The sequence below is a fragment of the Plectropomus leopardus genome, chromosome 6 (assembly GCF_026936395.1).
Source record: "Plectropomus leopardus strain MGB_pleo_1.0 chromosome 6, ASM2693639v1, whole genome shotgun sequence".
Lineage (NCBI taxonomy): Eukaryota > Metazoa > Chordata > Actinopteri > Perciformes > Serranidae > Plectropomus > Plectropomus leopardus.
This window is the reverse complement of record NC_142181.1, coordinates 27,114,156-27,133,228: the sequence shown is the minus strand read 5'-3', so window position 1 is coordinate 27,133,228 and position 19,073 is coordinate 27,114,156. Positions and strand designations below refer to the sequence as shown.

General features: G+C 42.6%; 1 protein-coding gene across 6 annotated transcripts in view; it reads left to right on the top strand.

Moving 5' to 3' along the window:
* robo2 (roundabout, axon guidance receptor, homolog 2 (Drosophila)) overlaps positions 1 to 19,073 on the top strand; it is a 428,768-nt gene that overhangs the window by 227,168 nt on the left and 182,527 nt on the right. For all 6 annotated transcript variants that reach the window (XM_088079114.1, XM_088079116.1, XM_088079118.1 and 3 more), the window contains one exon: positions 8,829 to 9,155. In XM_088079114.1, coding sequence (XP_087935240.1) covers positions 8,829 to 9,155 — 327 coding nt within the window. The remainder of the gene's footprint in view (positions 1 to 8,828; positions 9,156 to 19,073) is intronic.

Here is a 19,073-nt window from a genome sequence, read left to right as displayed (position 1 = left end):
CTCGCTGTGCTCTCTGAGTCCATCACTTGGATTGTGTGTGGTTACAACTCTTACTCCTCGTGCTCACATGCGGGTCCAGAGACCACTGGAGTGGCTGGAGGTGGTGACTGCCCTCATTGACATGCAGGGACACTGCAATGTGTTCACTACAGGTCAGCACCTGCGACACACCTCCAATTATCCACTCATCTCTCAACACAGTGTATCATGGACACCTGAAGACCCCCCCCCCCTTTCCCCTCCCCTTCAACTTCATTTCTAAAGCAATAAAGCACTTATTTATTTTGCCTTGTTCAATCTGCTGGGGCAGCTCAGCAATGCAGGTAAAGAGATTACAATGCTTGAGGGAGAATCAATTGATACCATTCATTTCATTGCACTTCCCTCAGTAGGAACTGTTTAGAGGAACTGCCGCTTGAAAAAAGGGGAGTGGGGAAATTTTGTACCCAGCTGTGTCTACATTTACATGCACAACGCACCAGTGGAAGAGGAAATATTAAGGTCCTTTGCTTAAGTAAAAGTAATAATACAACATTATAAAAATACCCTGTGACAAGCAGAAGTCCTACATTGGAAATGTTAGCTAAGTATTTAAGTACAGGGTTCCCACTGTCATGGAAAACCTGGAAATGTCATGGAATTTGTAGTGTGGAATGAAATTGTTACAGTAATCTTCTGCGGATAACCTTAAACATAATGTAACATAATAGCAGATTTGTTTTCTGAGGCTGTTGACATAACGTACCTCAAACATGGGTCGATTTGTGGCATTTTGTTTACCATCACATACATTTCTCCATTTTCATCTTCTCTCCCTCGGTATATACCAGCTAGCTGAAAAAAATGTTTGAATAGGGTTTGAAGCTGTTATGTTTGAAAAACGCTAGGCAAGTGTGGAAAGAATTTTTTTATTATGGGTCCTTGAAAAGTCACGGAAAAGTCTTGAAATTTTGTCCATGAAAATGTGTTGGAACCTTTTAAGTGCAGTGCAGGAAAGATAAAATAAGATTGATCAATCAAAAATAATTAAGATGATTAAAAGGCAAAGCAGTAAATCCTTATATTTAAGAAGCTAGAACCCTGAAACACTTTTGCATACAAAATTAATTGTTAGTAACAAATAACTGCGGGAACTCCCGGGACAGGTAATGAGGACGCAAAGAAAATGATGATTAAAATTGTTGCCAATTAATTTTCTGTCAGTGGACTTATTGTTTCAGATGTATTTCTATATTTTTATATGGTTTGTGTGCAAAAATCTAAATTCGGAATGTAACTAGTAACTTAAGTTACAAATAATTGTAGTGGAGTAAGAGGTCTAATTCTTCTGTCTGAGAATTAGTGAAGTATTATGTAATAAGAAATTAAGATACTCAAATGAATAACAACTACCTTAAATTTGTACTTAAGCACAGTGCTTGAGTAAATGTACTTAGTTACATTCCATCACTGCGCCACACACACTCAGACATCGATCTTGAGAACACCGACATAAACACTGTTGCTTACTTATCTGATTATCTTGCACATTTACAGAGATTAAAGTGACTAAATAAAAATTTGCTCCACTGCAGTAGTTTTCTACTTACTCTGCTTGACCGGAGCAAGTGGACATTAACTTAAGGGCTCCTCTGCTGTCACTGTTGATGAAGAGGAGACTATTAATCATTCAGTTTACCTCTTTCATTTTTACTACCTGTTCTGGGATTTGAATTTTCCACAAACAAGCATGCATCTTCAATATCAAGGCTACAGCCACGGTGCAAAGACGAGGCAGGCAAGAAAATGGCTGCTCAGAGGGATGTGCAGGAAAACAGAGAGGTCTGAAGAAGGTGGGGTGGTGCAGCGAGCGAGCTGCATGCTTGAGTGGCCATAGCATCGGAAATCATTTAATCTGCAGCACACTGTTTAATGTCCCTACCAGTGGCCTGACAGTCCCAAGGAGCTGGTGCTATACCCCTAACACTAATCAAAATATGTATAGAAAGCAAGCAGCGCCCATTATCAAGACATTGCTCGCCATTATAGAGACGTGAACTGTTCTTGTGTCATCTTCCTTTTCTGCCTTTAGTCTCTTGTTTCAAATTAGCAATATCAGCTCTTCTGAGACAGACCCTCTGCTGAAAGAAAGATAACATCACTTTTAAAGTCAATGATAATGAAGAGTCAGGATGAGTGGTTAAAAAAACAACAACAAAACAAGTTGGAAACTGTTTGAAATGCAAGATATGCGAATCACCCCTTTGCAGCAAAATCAAGTATTTTGTTTCCCACAGTAAACTATTTATAAATTCCATCTGCATGGAGTAGAGGGCAAATACACAGATGCAGAGTCAATACGACCCCACCACACTACTGCCAGAAATACACTCAGAGTGGAATTCTAGCTGATATTTGTTGGAGGCAAGCATGGATGCAGTTGGAGGTTGAGAGCAGCTCCTAGAATTACCCCTGTGTTTGCTTTCAGAGTACAGATCTTAGCAGGAGAGAGGAGGGGGGAGCCTGCAGAGCACTGAGGTGGAACAGAGCCCATCATGTGAGCTTGCTAGCTCAAACTACCTCCCTCTGAATCTCCTCAGCACCTGTGAAGACCCTTCATTTCACTGTCTGTGTCTTCAGTGTGTGGATCTTGCTGTGTATTCCCGTCTGTATCTTGTGGCTGTGCAGTGGATATAGCAGGCTGTATTTTGAAAAAACCCCGCTGAGATGAGCTGTATGTCTGGTATTGGGGTCAGTGGTGGAAGAGGTATTCAGATTCTTTTTTGAAGTAGAGGTACTAATACCACATGGTGAAAATACTCTATTAAAAGTAAAATTCCTGCATTGAAAATATTATTCAATTAAAAGTAAGTATAATAAGAAAACTATACTTAAAGTATTAAAAATAAGTACCCAGTGCAGAAAAATCTTAAGAAACAAACAAAACACCGAAACTTCAAAATTATATATAAAAACCCCAAAACAAAACAAAACACAAAACAACTCAGAATTATTTGGAAAAAATAAACAATACCTCCAAATTCAAAACTATTAAAAAAGAGGGAAAAAACACACCTGAACCCCCCTCTAAATTATTTTAACCTCACAGCTGTTTTAAAAAAAGAGAAAAACACAGCCTAAAACTCAAAATTATTAAAAAAAATTGAAAAAACACCCCAAACTCAAAATACAAATCTTAAAATAACTACAGTGTTGAGTTAAATGTACAATATTTGTCTTTCAAAGTTGTACTGAAGTACAGCCCTTGAGTAAATGTACTTGGTTATTGTCCACCACTGATCGGTGTATACTGGAACTCATGCGCTGTGACGCCACTGACAGCCTGCTGTAAAGAAGATGAATCTGGGGTGCAGAACGGGCTGCTTGCAAGTGTCACTGCAGGCCAGTACAGAGGCGAGGACGGCCGGTAACATCATTCTATCGCCACCCCCAGTTTTCCCCCCGCCGCTCTCTCACATTTCCCTTCTGATGACATGACGGATATGACTCTGTCACCCTCGCAGCGAGGGTAGGAAGGGGGACGGCGAGCAAGTGAAGGAGACAGAGAGATATTGGGAGGAAGAGGCGGAGATATATAGAGAGAAGGAGATAGAGTGGGAGGTTAAGGAGAAGTGGAGAGAGCTAGGAGAAGTGGGAGAATATATTTCAGAATGGACGGCATGGATCTAATGCATAATTCATTTCTTGTTAAATTTCTTTGAGGTTTTCAGTTTTTTTCACTCACTTTGCTGGGTTTCAGCACTTTCTGCCCAAGAAGCTGCCGCCATTTCCATATTAGAGTGTTACTGCATCTTGGCCTGGACCTTGGTTTTCATGTTTGATGTTTTACGGAGCCTCAGTGACTAGAACTTTTTTCCTTGGTCCGAGGTTGCCGTTGGTTACCTGTGATCAGCGCACGTGTCTGTTGGCAGAATAAGTAATATCTCTTTGGGGAGCTCTTCCTTTTATGCTCTGGCTGAGACTGGTGAGGGTATTGATTTGGTTGGTGGATGAGAATTTCTCTTGGGAGCTAATAAAAATAATTACAAAAAGATCATGAAAGGCCTGACCTTCTGTTACACACATGAATAAATATGTGACAAAGATAATGGAAAAGAGCTCTTCTATGTGTGTGGTCAGTGGAATAAGAGGAAGAAGATGCTTTTTTGATTGTTAAATTGGTGTTTTTATCCTGGATATACCCAGTTTTTGTTCATCTCTGTTAAACTTTATATGTCTTTAGTTTTGTCTCACTGATAAAATGTGAAATGTTTGAAAAACTCAAGCTGTAAACTTCACATTTCTTGGATAACAGCGTTGCAAAATTGCATCCGATTGAAGTGAAGCCGACATAAGTAGACTGGAAGAAACGACAGAAAGGAATCAGCTATTGGTTCAGTAATCCCTCTCTGATTTCATTCTCTGTCTGTGCGCTTGTTTGTTTGTTCTCTGGTCCCTGCTTTCCTCCAGGAGAGGATGACTGCACAGCAGCGGTGAAAAGTAATGGTGGTGTTATTGCAGACAGGGCGAAACACAGCATTTTGATTGGAGCGTGTGCCCTGAGACCCAGTGAAGTGCACTCGCCTCAGCTCAGAGAGCACTTGATTGCATAGCACCAATGATCGCATTAAAAGGGCAACAGAAAGCCCATTTACCGTAAAGAGAGAGAGAAAGGGGGCCCAATAGGAAGCTGAAAATTGACTTTCACTTCTGTTAGGAACTTGGTCTGATGGCGGGGTGGTGGGGATGTACATGGGACCTTTTTTATTTGATCTTCTTGGACTCATGAGGGCACAGTAAAAACACACAAACATTTTTGTTTGTGCCTTTGAAAGTGATCAGCAACAGGCGAGGCTAACACATTGCGTTTTTCCACAATTGAGAATGATGTCCTTCTTTTAAACCATATTCCACAGCATATGGACGTGTTTTTAACCTTTTCCACCTCTATACCTGACTACCTGCACTCAGGAAGGGCACTAACCAGTCACGTCCGGCCCTCTGTGTGCCCAGCTCAGCTTTTTCTGGCAGTGAAAGGACAATTGTAGAGGCATCTGCTGTTTTCATTTCCACCGCAAAGAGGAGAGCAGATGGAGACTCAAGGTTTAAGTGATTAGAAGGCAGTAGATTGGAATACAAATTAGATTTAAAGAAATTAGACTGATATGAATCGAATGGAGTCACCGCAGTTTAGTGCTGTGCATGCGCACTGGCCGTAGTGGAGAGCCACCGCAGGGCCTGTGGATTATGAGGCAAGCAGATGCTCCAATGAGATAGGAATAAATGTGCGTTTGACAGTCCGTCTGAGGGAGATGGGGGTCTCCACGTCCGTCCTTTATCTTGCCCTCCATTTATCAATGTCAGGGTGTTAATTACTGCTTCATTTATTAGGTCACTTACTGCCAGAATACAAACTTGCCCCGCTGCCCCTGTGCTGACAGAGACACTGACTGCTAGGTTACTGTTAGATACCACTGGTGAGAGAGATGCTCTGCTGTAGGTGTTTGTTCCATCACATGTGGTAAATCACTATTTTTTTTACAGAATAACAATGAGATTAGGTCATTCACTTAGGGATCAGGATAATAGAAAAGCCCAGTCCAATAGAAATACAGGAAATGGACATAATATCTGAACAATGTATGGTGATGGCCACAAAATGTGTTTAAATAACTTATTGGCAACATGAAAATAACACCAATAACTGCACAGATGATCTGCACACAATTTTATTTGAGCACATGAGAACATGAAAACAATGCAGTCAATAAGGATATTTTGTCACGGTGGACACACAAATTAAGTATAAATAGCAAGAAGTCTGCGTAGGGCAGCCATGAGGGATGGGGGAGAAATCAAACAAACATGGAGTTATAAGGGCTCATTTATGCTCAACGTCAGACATGTATATAGATACAGGTGGAGCCTTCTGTCTGTACTCTGGGTACATGTTTTTGTGCACTTTTTCTGAAAGCTTACAGATATGGACAGATCATAGCAGTACCATTTGAGATCATGGGAGAAAATAAGTTTCCATCCACATATCATGATGTATTTCATGGCCTCACAGACCGCTGCCATCTGCTACACTGTCTTCATTACAAAGTTTTATTATTACAACCTCCTCCACCTGCGCCTCATTTCTTTTTGTACCAAACTGTTGACTCTGTCCTCTAGTGTCATCTATTGGCTGTATCTATGTGGGCAGTGACGTTTACAACATTTGAAATGGATGTATATATTTTTGTACATAAAGGGTAGTATCAATGGGCCCCAAACAAGAGATCGCTGGTCATATCCCATGCAAAACCAAAAGTTAACATAGTTACACGACTGAACGGACTGAACAATTAAAAGTACTTCATGTAGGCACTTGCACGAGCACATTATTCAACCAAGTACATATAAGTTTATGTCACTTACATCTATGTAATTATTTTAATCAAAACCACAATCTTCTCCTGAACTCAACCAAGTATTTTTTGTTCTCTAAGCTTAACCAAGTGTTTTTCTTTCCCTAAACCTTACCAATCTTCAAAGAAACTGCAACTGTTCATAACAGACTTTGCACTGTGATTGTTTTTGAGTTGTCAGTATATAATTTTAACACATTTTGTGCCCACCACAATGTAATGCAAAGTTTCTGTGAGTCTGTGTTGTGATATCACCACCCCCCTCTACTACAAACCCCTGTCTGTGGCCCCATTTAGAGGAAGACACTAGGTCTGATCACTAATCAATGACAGGGAAATGGAGGGAATTAGCCTAAATTAGGAAGACGAGAGAACAGACTACCTCCTGTTCAGGGGTCAATATCCTCTGTCTGATGCCTGATCCCTCCCTAAGACAAATGGTGAACGAGTGCACATTTACACAGAGTGCGTGCATATGTACGTTCTCACACACAGAGTCTTTGAGGTGTATTTTGTGCTGATCAGTGGGTTTCTAACCGCGTCTGTCCTTCAACTGACAGACTCTGGGTCAGAAAAGACCGGGGTGCAGCATGTCCTGGTTTCCCCTGGGAGACTCAAGTAGAAGGGGTAGTGGAACATGTGCAAACCCAGGCAAACAAAGAGCTGGAACCTCCACTGTTTGCCTTCATCCCATGTTGAAATTAGCCCTTACATAAGCACAAAGGCTTATGTGGTACACTGCTCTTCTGTGCAGCAGGCATCGTCCTATTAGCCCACCGCACTGCCCCGGGGAAGGGCACAGTCATCAAGTCAGCTCAATCACATGCACACCTGCAACAACTAATTTTAAGACAAAGAGCCCAGCACTCTACTTAATACACCACTGACTGGTTTGGCTGCCAGCTGAATCAGAGTTATTGATGGGGTATTGAGTGTGGTTCAAAAGAATGAGGATAAAGAAAGGCGTGTTGGAAAACTTTGCATCATTCCCCATTCCCTTTACTGTGTCTCTGACTGTTTGATGCTGGATCAAACTCTTTGATTGCTGCATGGTTCCCAGCGCCTCTGTGATGAGAATGTGTGTGTGGCCTACAGCATCTTATCTCCGTGGTTAAGACCTGGTCACAGACACGCAGAGCACTCTAACTTGGGGACTATTATCTTAGCTGCCAGACTCCCAGAGCTTACCCACTGCAAGCTCTAATAAAGCAGAGTGGGCCAAGGTTTTCAGCCACGGGGGGATTAGCGTTTGACACGAGTCTGGACCCCAGCATTCATATTCACATCACATGTACACTCCGACAACAGTGGACTCTACAGTTTTACTTGTTTGCACCCTACTGAAAGCCAAATATATAATTTGTGTGTGTGTATAGTTCAGATGTAAGCTGACTGTATGCCTCCATTCACTGTTCACCCATGGGTCCAATTACCCACAAGCCCTTGCAAAAAGGGTAGAGAGAGCAGATGGCTGCTTTTTGATGGGCTTGAAATGGTGATTAAAGGGTCCAATATGTGCTTTTTACATGCTTCGAACCAAAGTCGAGCTTCTCTAAGTGTAACTTGGAGTCATCCATCAATTTTTTACTGCTTGTCCAGGTCTAGCCGGTGGCAGCAAGCGAGGGGAAATACCTTAGATGCCCTGCTCCCCAGCAATATTGATTTTGGCACCAGAATTTGAACTAGTATTTATTTTATGATGAAAATCTAGATAAAAGTTTGTCATGTTTTAGCAGAGCGCTTGCTTTTTTTGTGATTTCTCACTGCAATGTTGTTCCATCATTTGCATTTGCCCTTTTTGCGCAGAGATTCCTCTGTCAGGGCGCAACAAAGCTCTACATTACACTGGCGTTGCATTTTATACAGAACCAAACAATGCCGGCATAATGCTGTCCTAGTGTGTGATATTAGATAGCATACTGGCATTATGGAGGAAAAAGAGGCGTGATGAGCTTTACGAGTAACACAACACTGTTGGCTTCTAGTGTGACAAATGACACCAGGCAGCACTTTCTAACCAATGGCAATGGAATAAAGTGGCAATAAATAATCGTTTATATTCCCTATTACATGGCAGTTGTTCTTGTCTTTTTTTGTCATGGAAAGAAGTTCAGGAGCAAACATTTTTCACCATAAATGCCATTGATAAAATTAACATTGCAACTGAGCCACATCCTGTAGCTCCTTCTCGGGTACCCTTAGGCCTTCCTCAGCTCGATGGGATATGTAATCTGCTACTCTTAGTTGTGCTTATTAACTAATTCAACCCTTACCATCTCCCTATTTTCCAAATTGTGCACCTGCGGGCTAATATATTAATGGTTAAGGCTTTTGACTTGAGAAGGAATTTTAATTTTAAAATGTCAAACTGAAACAATGCTTAAAGTCCATTTGCTGTTTCTCTATGATTAATTGCATCTCTTCTTTTTCCTCCAGGATCCCGTCTACGCCAGGAGGACTCCCCACCCCGGATTGTGGAGCACCCCTCTGACCTGATTGTCTCCAAAGGGGAGCCTGCCACTCTTAACTGTAAAGCGGAGGGGCGGCCCACCCCGACAGTGGAGTGGTACAAGGATGGAGAGCGGGTGGAAACGGACAAAGACGACCCACGTTCTCACCGCATGCTGCTGCCCAGTGGCTCGCTTTTCTTCCTTCGCATCGTTCATGGACGACGGAGCAAACCGGATGAGGGAGCCTACGTCTGCGTGGCCCGGAACTACCTGGGAGAAGCTGTCAGCCGCAACGCATCTTTGGAAGTAGCATGTGAGTCAGGAGCCTGTCTCCTTTTTCTTTTTAATTTCTCCTCTTTGCTGCAGTGCTGATTTTTTTCTTGCTCATTTAATTAGATGAAGAAAAGTCTTGATCTTGCAGCTTCCAGATGATGGAAAGACTGGAATTACAGTCAGCATAAGTGAATTAAAAGACCATGTTTTAATATTTTCTGTCAGCATTATCCAATCTTTTTCTTTCCATATATAAATAATGGAAAATTGTCTTTATGTGTTGAGAATAACAGTGAACAAACAGCATTTTATTTGATGCAATTGAAATTACACTATTTTAAGAGCTGGCTTCATCGTGCTTTCAGGATTAATGAGTTGTACAGAATGAGCTTTTCAACGGAGCACTTTAGATAAATTTGATATATTTTTACCTCACAGGGGTTACTCTGAAGTTGTCTGCAGACCTTTGAGTTAAAGCTTTGGATGGTATGGTAGATATGGGTTTCTCACAGGTGAGTGGGGGTCGAACGACAGCCCCAGATCAAAGTCCTGAAGGACATTTGACACAGGCTGCCTGGACTGTGTTGGTGAACACTGACAGGCAAAACCTGAGCTGTGGATCATATTACCTTTGAAGATGACCCCCCCCTCTTCCTGTGAAGTGGCTACTAGGCACCTCAACTGCCCATAAGGTGGAGTGGAAAGTCTCCATGTCTTTGTGTTGTTTAAACTGGCTGACACATGCTTCAGACAAGAGCTACATTCATGAGACTTTATGATACTTCACTTGATTTGGCATGGAGAGACATCGAGATCTCATATCATGATTAGTGACATAAACTTTGGGAGTCATTTTAGAGTTGGTTGCTAAGCTGTCATTCTCTATAGTTAACTTAAAATAAGCAAATCTTTTGCCAGTTAAATTATCGACAATGTTTTTGAAAGAAAATACAGCAAAAATCTTCCTCGTCGTAAAAGGACCTGTGTTTGTCTTTTCTGAGGTGATTACAGTGATCAGTGGGAGCAGTCGTTAGCTTGTGATCCTTAGGAAATGGACTTTGTGTGTTGGAGAGGAGGGGGGTCGCTCTCCGCCTCTGATCCAGTCCCCTGCCTTCCCGAGGGCCTCTCAGCTGCCCCCAGGTGCTAACTGTGTGACAGCAGCTTGATCTATCGATTGCTGTAAGAGGGCTCTCCCAGTCTAAATGAAAATTCATGAAAAATTGATGAAGTCTCCAGATTATTTTATTTTTCCCCTCTCATACTGTTTCTTAACCTTTATTTCCAGTACCCTCATTCTCTCTCTCTCTCTCTCCCTATTTCTCTCCCTCCCTCCCTTCCTCTCTCCCCCTCTGTTGCTCTATTGCTGGCTCTCTCTCTCTCTCATGTAATAAGGGTTGAGCAGCAGAGGGGGTTGAATGGAGGCATTGACTGCTTGAATGGCTTGAAGGTGAGGGGTGAGGGGTCAGGAGGCTAGGAGACGAGGAGATAAGCAAGAGCTAGCAAGGTGAAAAAATAAGAGCACATGTATGATTGGTATTACCAGAGATACTGGGTTAGAGAGAGAAAGGGGTTCGGTGCAAAGCCTCAGGCCACACACTCAGAGTAAACAAGGACACAGAGCTGTTCCCTGTGCCTATAGTTAGACCTGAACTGTGCAGCGTTCATTCTGGCTCCCATCATCAGGCAGCATTTATATATATTATGTATTGTACATGAATTAAATTCCCAATCTACATTTAATTGCTTGTCAAAGTGGCCTTTGGTTGTCCAATTTCATTTACAACCAATACCAGCTCCATGCTGCCTCACAAAATATTCCTTCTATTGACCTGACCTGACCCGACCTGAGACACACACAGTTTGAGAGTGACAGCAGTGTTGGCCTGACTGTGATGGAGTGTGGGTGTGTGTGGAAAATGGTTGTGCTGGCGGGTCAAGTGCAGTTCAACAGAGACATTTTCTGTGTTACTTGATTCTGATGTGACAGTGAATTATGTTTTATTAGAATAGAACATATTCAATATGAATTATTAGATTGTGAAGAGATCAAAGCTCCCAGAGGCTCTTTAGAGTGAGCTGAAGAGATGAGGAGAAAGAAAGGAGTTTGAAATTTGCAGGCATGGTATTATATTAAAGCACTAATGACCTGTTGCAACTTTAATGACAAGTAATTTAAGGGATATTGAGTTATAAATGTCCTGAAGCTGATTCGCAGGATTGGTGTCTGAACCAATCAAGTGTCTGGACCAGGATGGACAGAATTAGCATAGCTCGATTGTTGTCTTTTGCCCTCTGTCTCTTTAACATAGATGAGTTAGTTTGTTTTATAACAAAGCAGTTTGTAAGATTTAGGGAGATTCATTGGCATTTAGTAGTGAGGATTGCAGATTGCAGCCAGCTGAAACTTCTTCCAGTTAGAATTCTTTAATTTTCATTGTTCAGGTGATTTTTACTGGGAGCTGAAATATCTACGGAGGTCTCTTCCTCTCTAAAACAAATGGACCCTCTGATTTAAACTGGTAAAAACGGTTGCTGTTTAGCAAGTTATAGATGGCTGATTAGCCCAGCACCTGGTAATGTGTGCTCACCTTTTCTCTCTAATAACTTTAGATACAGACATTCAGGATTTTTTTACTGGGAGCCGAATTATCTGCAGGGGTCTCTTTCTCGACAAAACAAATGGATGAGGTGATTAAAATAGGTGAAAACACTGAATAAAGCAGTTTCAAGTTAAAAATCAGTGTTTTTCTAATGCTGTTTGGCTCGTTGCAGAGGGGCTTCTAATTGCAGTGGCTAACGTGAAAACATATTTGGCCCTATCTTGAGCCAGTGAGTGTTTTTTCCATTCTGGGCTACTGTAGAAACATAGTGGATTCAGTGGAAGAGGACCCGCTCCCTATATAGAAATAAACAGCTTGTTCCAAAATAGTGGAAACGCTACAATTCGTATTTTCAGCTGATCATACACTAAAGAACACACACTTGCATTTATGCCAATATATCCCCCTAAATCGTACACAGTGGACCTTTAAATGTAGTTAACAGATAAGATTCAGGATTCACTTCTTTGTAAAATATATATGAACAGTAATTATTCACTGACAATAACAATGAGGTCATGACTGGATATAGAAATGCTTTCCTCAGTGATATTAAGATATGACTATCTCCAGCATATTTGTGTATTTTCACAGTAATCAGGTTATCATAGACCCCAAAGACGAGGGATGGCCATTTTGTGGAGCACTCCATGCTCGGGGCTTTCTCTGCTTTCTTTTTCAGCCAGGTCTTTAGGGGTGCTTGGGGGACGGAGGGGGTGGGGGAGCTAAATCCCAAAGCATTGGCTTACCGTGGTGATTAGCTTTATCAGGTCCTGACATCCGTCTAGTGATTGTAAAGCCACAGCTAATCGCACAAGAAAAAGCAGCATTTAAATCTATATCCATGTTGAACTGGGTTCGTGTGTGTGATACGTCCTGCCCCTCCCCATCCTCACCCCCTGTCTTCAACCTCCCTCTCACACCTTTGCCCCCCTTCCATTCATGAGTGGTTGAGCAGGACCCCGGTGAGATAATTTAATTGCAGCTCTGAAACAGATTGAACTTGGTGTCCGCTGAGCAAAGCGGCACTGCTGCATGCTGGACATCAAGCTGGGCGGCACTCACCACTCTCTCTTGGAGAGGTGGAGTGCAGAGGAAGAGGGGGAAGAAGCCTCTGAGAGGAGCCTCTGCATTATTAATGTGGGCCAGATTGGGGGGACCTGGGCCGTTTCTAGGCTTCAGACATGTCTTTCGTAAGCGTTGGATGTTAAACACACATTGGGCCTCATGCAGCAACATTCTGTTAAATTTCTCTTTTATTTCTTTTAAGAGAAAAAACAAATAAGCAAAGTCAACTCAAGATGCATCAGACTTTCTTAACCATTCAAATTGCCTTCTACTTTGGTCAGCTCAACGCTGAACTCCACTTGATCATAAGTCACCTATTAACGTAGGTAACGCCCCATAAATAATATATAAGTGCAGGTATGCTGCGGTGTGCAAAGACTCTGGCACGTGACCAAGACCGGAGACATGACACCAAAAAAGGTTGCATGAAGAAGAACTTCTGCAAGTGGTGAAATTGACGTAGGCCTGCTGTTAAATAAACTTAAAAAAAGTAAATGTGATTTTAGGGAAATGTATTGAAGTATTAAAAGTTAGAGTACTCATGCAAAAAGGTTTAAATTTAATATCAAAATAAATAAAATAATTAAATGGAAAAGCAGCAAGTTGTCAGTGTTCTCAACCAGTCATAAAATGTTGTCTTACCCAAGAAAAGAGTAAAAATAACGAAACATTGGTGAATCCCAAAAATCAATGGGTACTAACAAAATAGCATTAAATCGTGGATACGAGCAATAATAAGAGCAAGATTGTTAATATATATATATTGTTTCTTGCATGAGGCCCATTGCACACAAATTGGTGGAAAAGAGCATGAACTGTGTTATGTTATCAAAGTCTGGTGCATGTGGTGAGTATGAGGATAATGCTTGGACATCACTTTTGGGAAGATTTTTCATTACAGGTGTTGTTCACCATCCTGTACTTTAGAAGATAGAAACTTGTAAATGTGTTGCCTACAGGGTATCTGCTTTGTAATCTCATTCTACCTTCCATGCTCTCCAAAGCTGACTGCAGGCCCGCTCCACGGGATGGATATGCCACATATATGAGGGGATCTGCCCCCTTTTCTCGTTTCAGAATAAACTAGGTCAATGAGCAGGTTCATAAATCATTATGAAGCCTGTGTCAAAAATGCTAGCTGCAGCCACCGCTGCTGAATAAATTGCTAGCACTGCAGATATCTGTGTATATATAAGTGTGACAAGGCACACCTGGGGCGATAGGATCCCAAGGAAAATGTTAATTAGCCCCAGCTTTGCAGGTGGATGGGTAGCACTGGTGCAAAGTGCCCCGAATGCAAGCATGTGGGGTGAACAGTTGCACGTTTAATATAGTGTCGAATGTGACTCCGGCCTTCTGTATATGTACTAAATGTATGTAATCATCTGGGGAGGGAGGCATCGTGAATGGAACCAACACACAGAATCTTGAGTAGATGTGTATCCTTTCCCGCTTCGCTCAGTTTGTAACCTTTAAAAATGCAAATGACACAGAAATGAAACAGATGTCTTGGGTTGGTTCTAAATGCCGCTTGGAATGGGATTGGATGACTTTTAAAAAGGTCCTTTGATATCATCTAATGTACCACTTCTGCAATTAAGTGAATCGTTAGGTAGCATTTGGTGCTCGTACAACAAGGTAATTAGCAGGAAAATAGAGTTGGGAGAGGTGTGAGTGGTGAAGAGAGGAGGAGGGTACCAAGCTGTTCCTGTTGTGTCCAGCATGAGGGGGAGCTAATAAAGGGACAGGCCAGGAGGAGCAGGCCAGGTGGGGAGTCAGGCTGAGCTGTGCTGCAGAGCCTTTCACAAGCTCATCTGGACTCATTATTCCATTTCAGAAATGAGAAAATGGAATGACAAGCGCACGCAGACAGCAGACACTCACGCACTCTCACACAAACGTGTACACAAACACCTGCCCTCACGTTTGTACAAACCCCAGTAGGCCCCAGTAGGTTTAATCTGCACTGAAGTCCTTGAGAAATAATGAAGGGTAATGAAGGAAGCAGCAACAATGCAACCATTACGGCACATTAATGATGCATGCTTCAGTTAGGAAATATAACACAGTCTCGAAAACTGAGCACTGCCTAATTTGTATTTAAATATGTTTTGCTTTGAGGGTCAGTCTAAACAATTACCACTCCCTGGATTTTCCTGCACCTTTGAATGGCTCTCTTTTGGCTAATTTCATAGAGTTAAGGGAGTATTGGGGAGTTAAAGGTTCAGTGTTTAAGATTTAGGGGGATTTAGTGGCATCTTGTGGTGAGGATTGTAGATTTCAACTGTGGATACTCTCTTGGTTTGAATTCCTTCAGTGTTCATTTTTCAGGTTTTTACAAGGAGACAAATCCTCTGCAGAGGCCTGTTCCTCTCCAGAACAAACGGACCATGTGATTAAAACCAGTCAAAATAGTGAAAAAAGCTGTTTAAGGTTGCATATCAGTTTTTCTCCAATGCTGTTCAGCATGTCGGAGATAGGCCACTAGCCCAGCACCTGCTAATGTATGCTCACCTTTTATCTCTAAAAACTAAAGATCCAGATGTTCACAAGGTTTTTCACTGGGAGCCGAGTTATCCATAGAGGGCTCCCTATCTCCAAAACAAACAGACCAGGTGATTAAAACCAGTAAAAACACTCAAAAAAGGAGTTTATCACTTAGAAAAATCTGTGTTTTTCTGACGCTGCTCATCACAGAGGGGCTGCTAATTATGGTGGCTGATGCAAAAAAACACAAATTGCCATATCTAGAGACAGTGCTTGGTTTGTCTGTTCTGGACTACAGGGGAAACATGGCAGTGCATGAATTTGCATTTCCTAGGATCCTGCTCTCCCTATTGGCTAGGACTTGTTGCCTCTGTTGGTCGGATTGGTTCGTTTTCAGCACAGGGAGTGAGATTAGTTAGGGTTACGGTAAGATGGGTAAGCAAATAGGGGGCAGAGTAAGGCAGACTAGGGCGGACTATTCCTTTGCTATTTAAAATTCCCTGGTGGTTCAACAAGGTGGACTCCATGGACGAAGACCTTCTCACTATGCAGATATAAACGCTTATTTAAGGAAACAAAAATACGATGATTCTTATTTTCAGGTGAATATACACTAAACAAAACATACATTGTGTAATGTGTTCAATTTATGTCTGTTTTTTACCCTAAATTCTACACAATTTACCTTAAACCGAAAAAAAAATCGAGGACTATTGATTTTTTTTGCTGTAGGTTGCCAAGTTTAGTTCAGAGGGAAGTAGTGTTATGAAAAAAAAAGGAAAAGTATGGATGCAGAAAAGGTAAAATGTGGCCCTGCGATAAGAACAATGGTGAGAGCAGAGAAGGGTGTGGGAAATATCTTCCCCTGATAAAATGTGAGAGTGGAGAAATCCCTGATTAAATGTGTCAGCTCAGTGTCTGTGCAGCTGGAGTTTGCTGACCTCTGTAAAAAGGTGTTGTTATCTATTGGGATTTACTCACCCAATGTCCACACACACACACACACACACACACGCACACACAGTTCTTGCCAGCCAAAGACAGCAGCATGCAGATTGCTCTCTCATTTATAAGCCACAGATGGCCGAGTAAATGAGGACTTCCCGCCACAATCCTGTGCAGCGCATAGAAAGAGACTGCCCTGCAGAAATGGAACAGGTATTTGGAAAACTCTCGCAGGGAGATTAATCATAGGCATACTCTGCAGTCACTAGCAGCACTCTGACCTTTCACTGCCACACACACACAAACTAGCACGTTTACACACATATGATAAGTCCTGAGACTGCGCTTTTGCTATCCTCAGCGGGCCTTGTGTCCCAGCTTTGACCTCCCCGACTCCACCGAGGGAAATAGCCTGTCTGTGTTACCTTCTTACATTCAGAGAAAACAAGGGAAGTGGCTGGAGATGGGCAATATAATAGGGCTGTACCCGACTCAGAATGATGTCAGTCTAATCAGATTTGGCTGTTCAATACAAATAATCAACATTCGTTTTGTTTTTGAAGGGGCTCCGAGGGACTTTCAGTGTGACAGTGGCATTCACATAAAACAGTAAACAAACCAACAGGCTGCTGTCAGCATGTCTGCAGCTTTGTGTTATCAAAGAATAGTGTGAAAGTCAAGAGCACTCGCTCCCAAGCAAAATCTGGGGACCAAAAACGTCCCCTGAAGTATACTGCACAGACAAAAAACAACTGCTCAGCTGGAAGCAAGTTGATGATAAGAAATCTCTGACTTTCAAGGGGCAGGCCTAAGATATTGCTTGGCTAGACTGGCACTCCATGGCTGAACGATGACAGCAGTAATGGAGTAGTGTAGCAAAGGCTGGGGACAATGATGGAAGTGTTTTGAGATGATGGCAAAGACATGTAGCCCCTAATGAGGTCCAAGTTTGGGATGACCTTTGACCATCTTTCTCAGCCCCCTTTATCGGTCTCTTTCTCCCCCCTTTCCCCCCACTCCCCACCTCTCTACTTCCACCATTGTGTCACCTTTGAGTGTACAAACTGGATTAAACAAGTGTGTGGCGTTTCGTCATGGATGCCACTGCCCCGTCGGCAGAGAAGTGAGCCATCAAGCAGAGAATGCTGAGCCAGCCGCTTCTCACGCCCATTAGTGCCCGGCAAGATGAAGCACCCGTCTCACCGGGTTTTGTTGTGTTTCCTTTATAAACCCTACTCTCGCTCCTTCACACTCTCCCTCTTTCTCTCTTTAAAGTGACACTGTTATTGATGGCCTCTCCACTCTGACAATGCAGGGCTATTGCTTTGTCTCTCCTTCCTGCATTTTGCCTGCTCTCTCCTTGCCCCCTCCACCATCCTCGTGTCTCATTCCCAATGCTTTACACTGTGAGCGCTTGCTCTGCGGTGACTGAAAAATAAATCTTTGCATTAACATCCAGTCCCTAAATTGTGCCAGCTTGGCAGCGTTGTTGTAAAAAGCAAGCACCTTCAGACAACCATGTTCTATAAAACAACCTTACCCTGCCACGCCACTTCTTTTATTCTCATCAGACAGTTTTGGATGTAGACTGAGCTGTAAATTATTGAAATGTGTCTGCAGGCTGATTATTGATCAGTTTTAAAACACAGACAGGGTGAGAGGCTGCTGCTTTCATGGGTGGATTGCACTTTGATTTCTGTTTTGATATTGACTTATGGTTGTAATTTATTCAAGCCGCTTGCAGCCTTCAGTTTTTCAGCGAGCAGATTTATTTTCATGATCATCAAATTATCCTCCAGAAAATACCTAGACTTTATCAGTCTATTAATCCGTTCTTTAGCCTGGAAGTAGATAACCTAGCACACAGGGTACTACTAAATTGCTGCACAGGTGCGCTATTCACCGGCATTTAGATGTCTGATACCACTCTATTTGCTGACAAGTGGGCGAAGGGACAAGTGAATGATAATAATATTAATCGAAATGCGACCTGCAGTGAAATCCCTGTGGACTCGACGTTCTGAGGGTGGCTTGCCATTGAGTCCAGCCAGGATTGGATCCTCTGACCCCTGAAGAACCCTTTGCCCTCTCCTATCCACCCCAGATCTCTGTCAAACCATAATTCCTTAACCCAGCGCTCCCCTCCGATGAACGCGTCCCTGTAGTGACTGACCTCCCCACACCCACCTCTCCCCCTCACTCTCTCTCTCTCTCAGACCCTCTGAGACTGCCAGAGATGGTAATCCATCATATGGAGCTGGGGAGGAGGTGACAGGGTGGAGGGCTGAAGTTCAGGCGCTAGCTGATATGGATTTGAATCAAATGTCGCTAGAATTGATTCACCCTCCGGTGTATGCACTGTGTTATTTCTGCACTGATGTTCCTGCTTCAAATGCCCATTATTTCCTTGGTTACTTTCACACACCCTTAAATACACATTCATTCACACACATACATGCCTTTGCGCAACAGAGTAGGGTACACAATACTGCTGGGGATTGATCTTGTGGAAGGGTTCAACCGGACCCACGATTCAGCCTGTTTATTTTGGCTTTCGACTGTCACACTGCACACTGGCATGCTGATGGATATATCTTGTTCAGAGCCGTTGTGCACACTTGCACACAAGTACACACTTGCACAAAAAACGCTTAAGGTAAATGGCTTTTGTGGCTGTTTTTCTAGTTGTGCAAACATTAAGGACAGTCCCTCCTCAAAGTAGCCCTTTGGGAACATAGGAGACACGGCATTTCAGCTTCATTAGATTCTCAACTGAACTGTGTGGATGGAGAGGAAGTAAGAGGCTGGGGGATGGGATACATGGGAAACATTGGCCCTAGGAAGTTGAGGGTTCATAG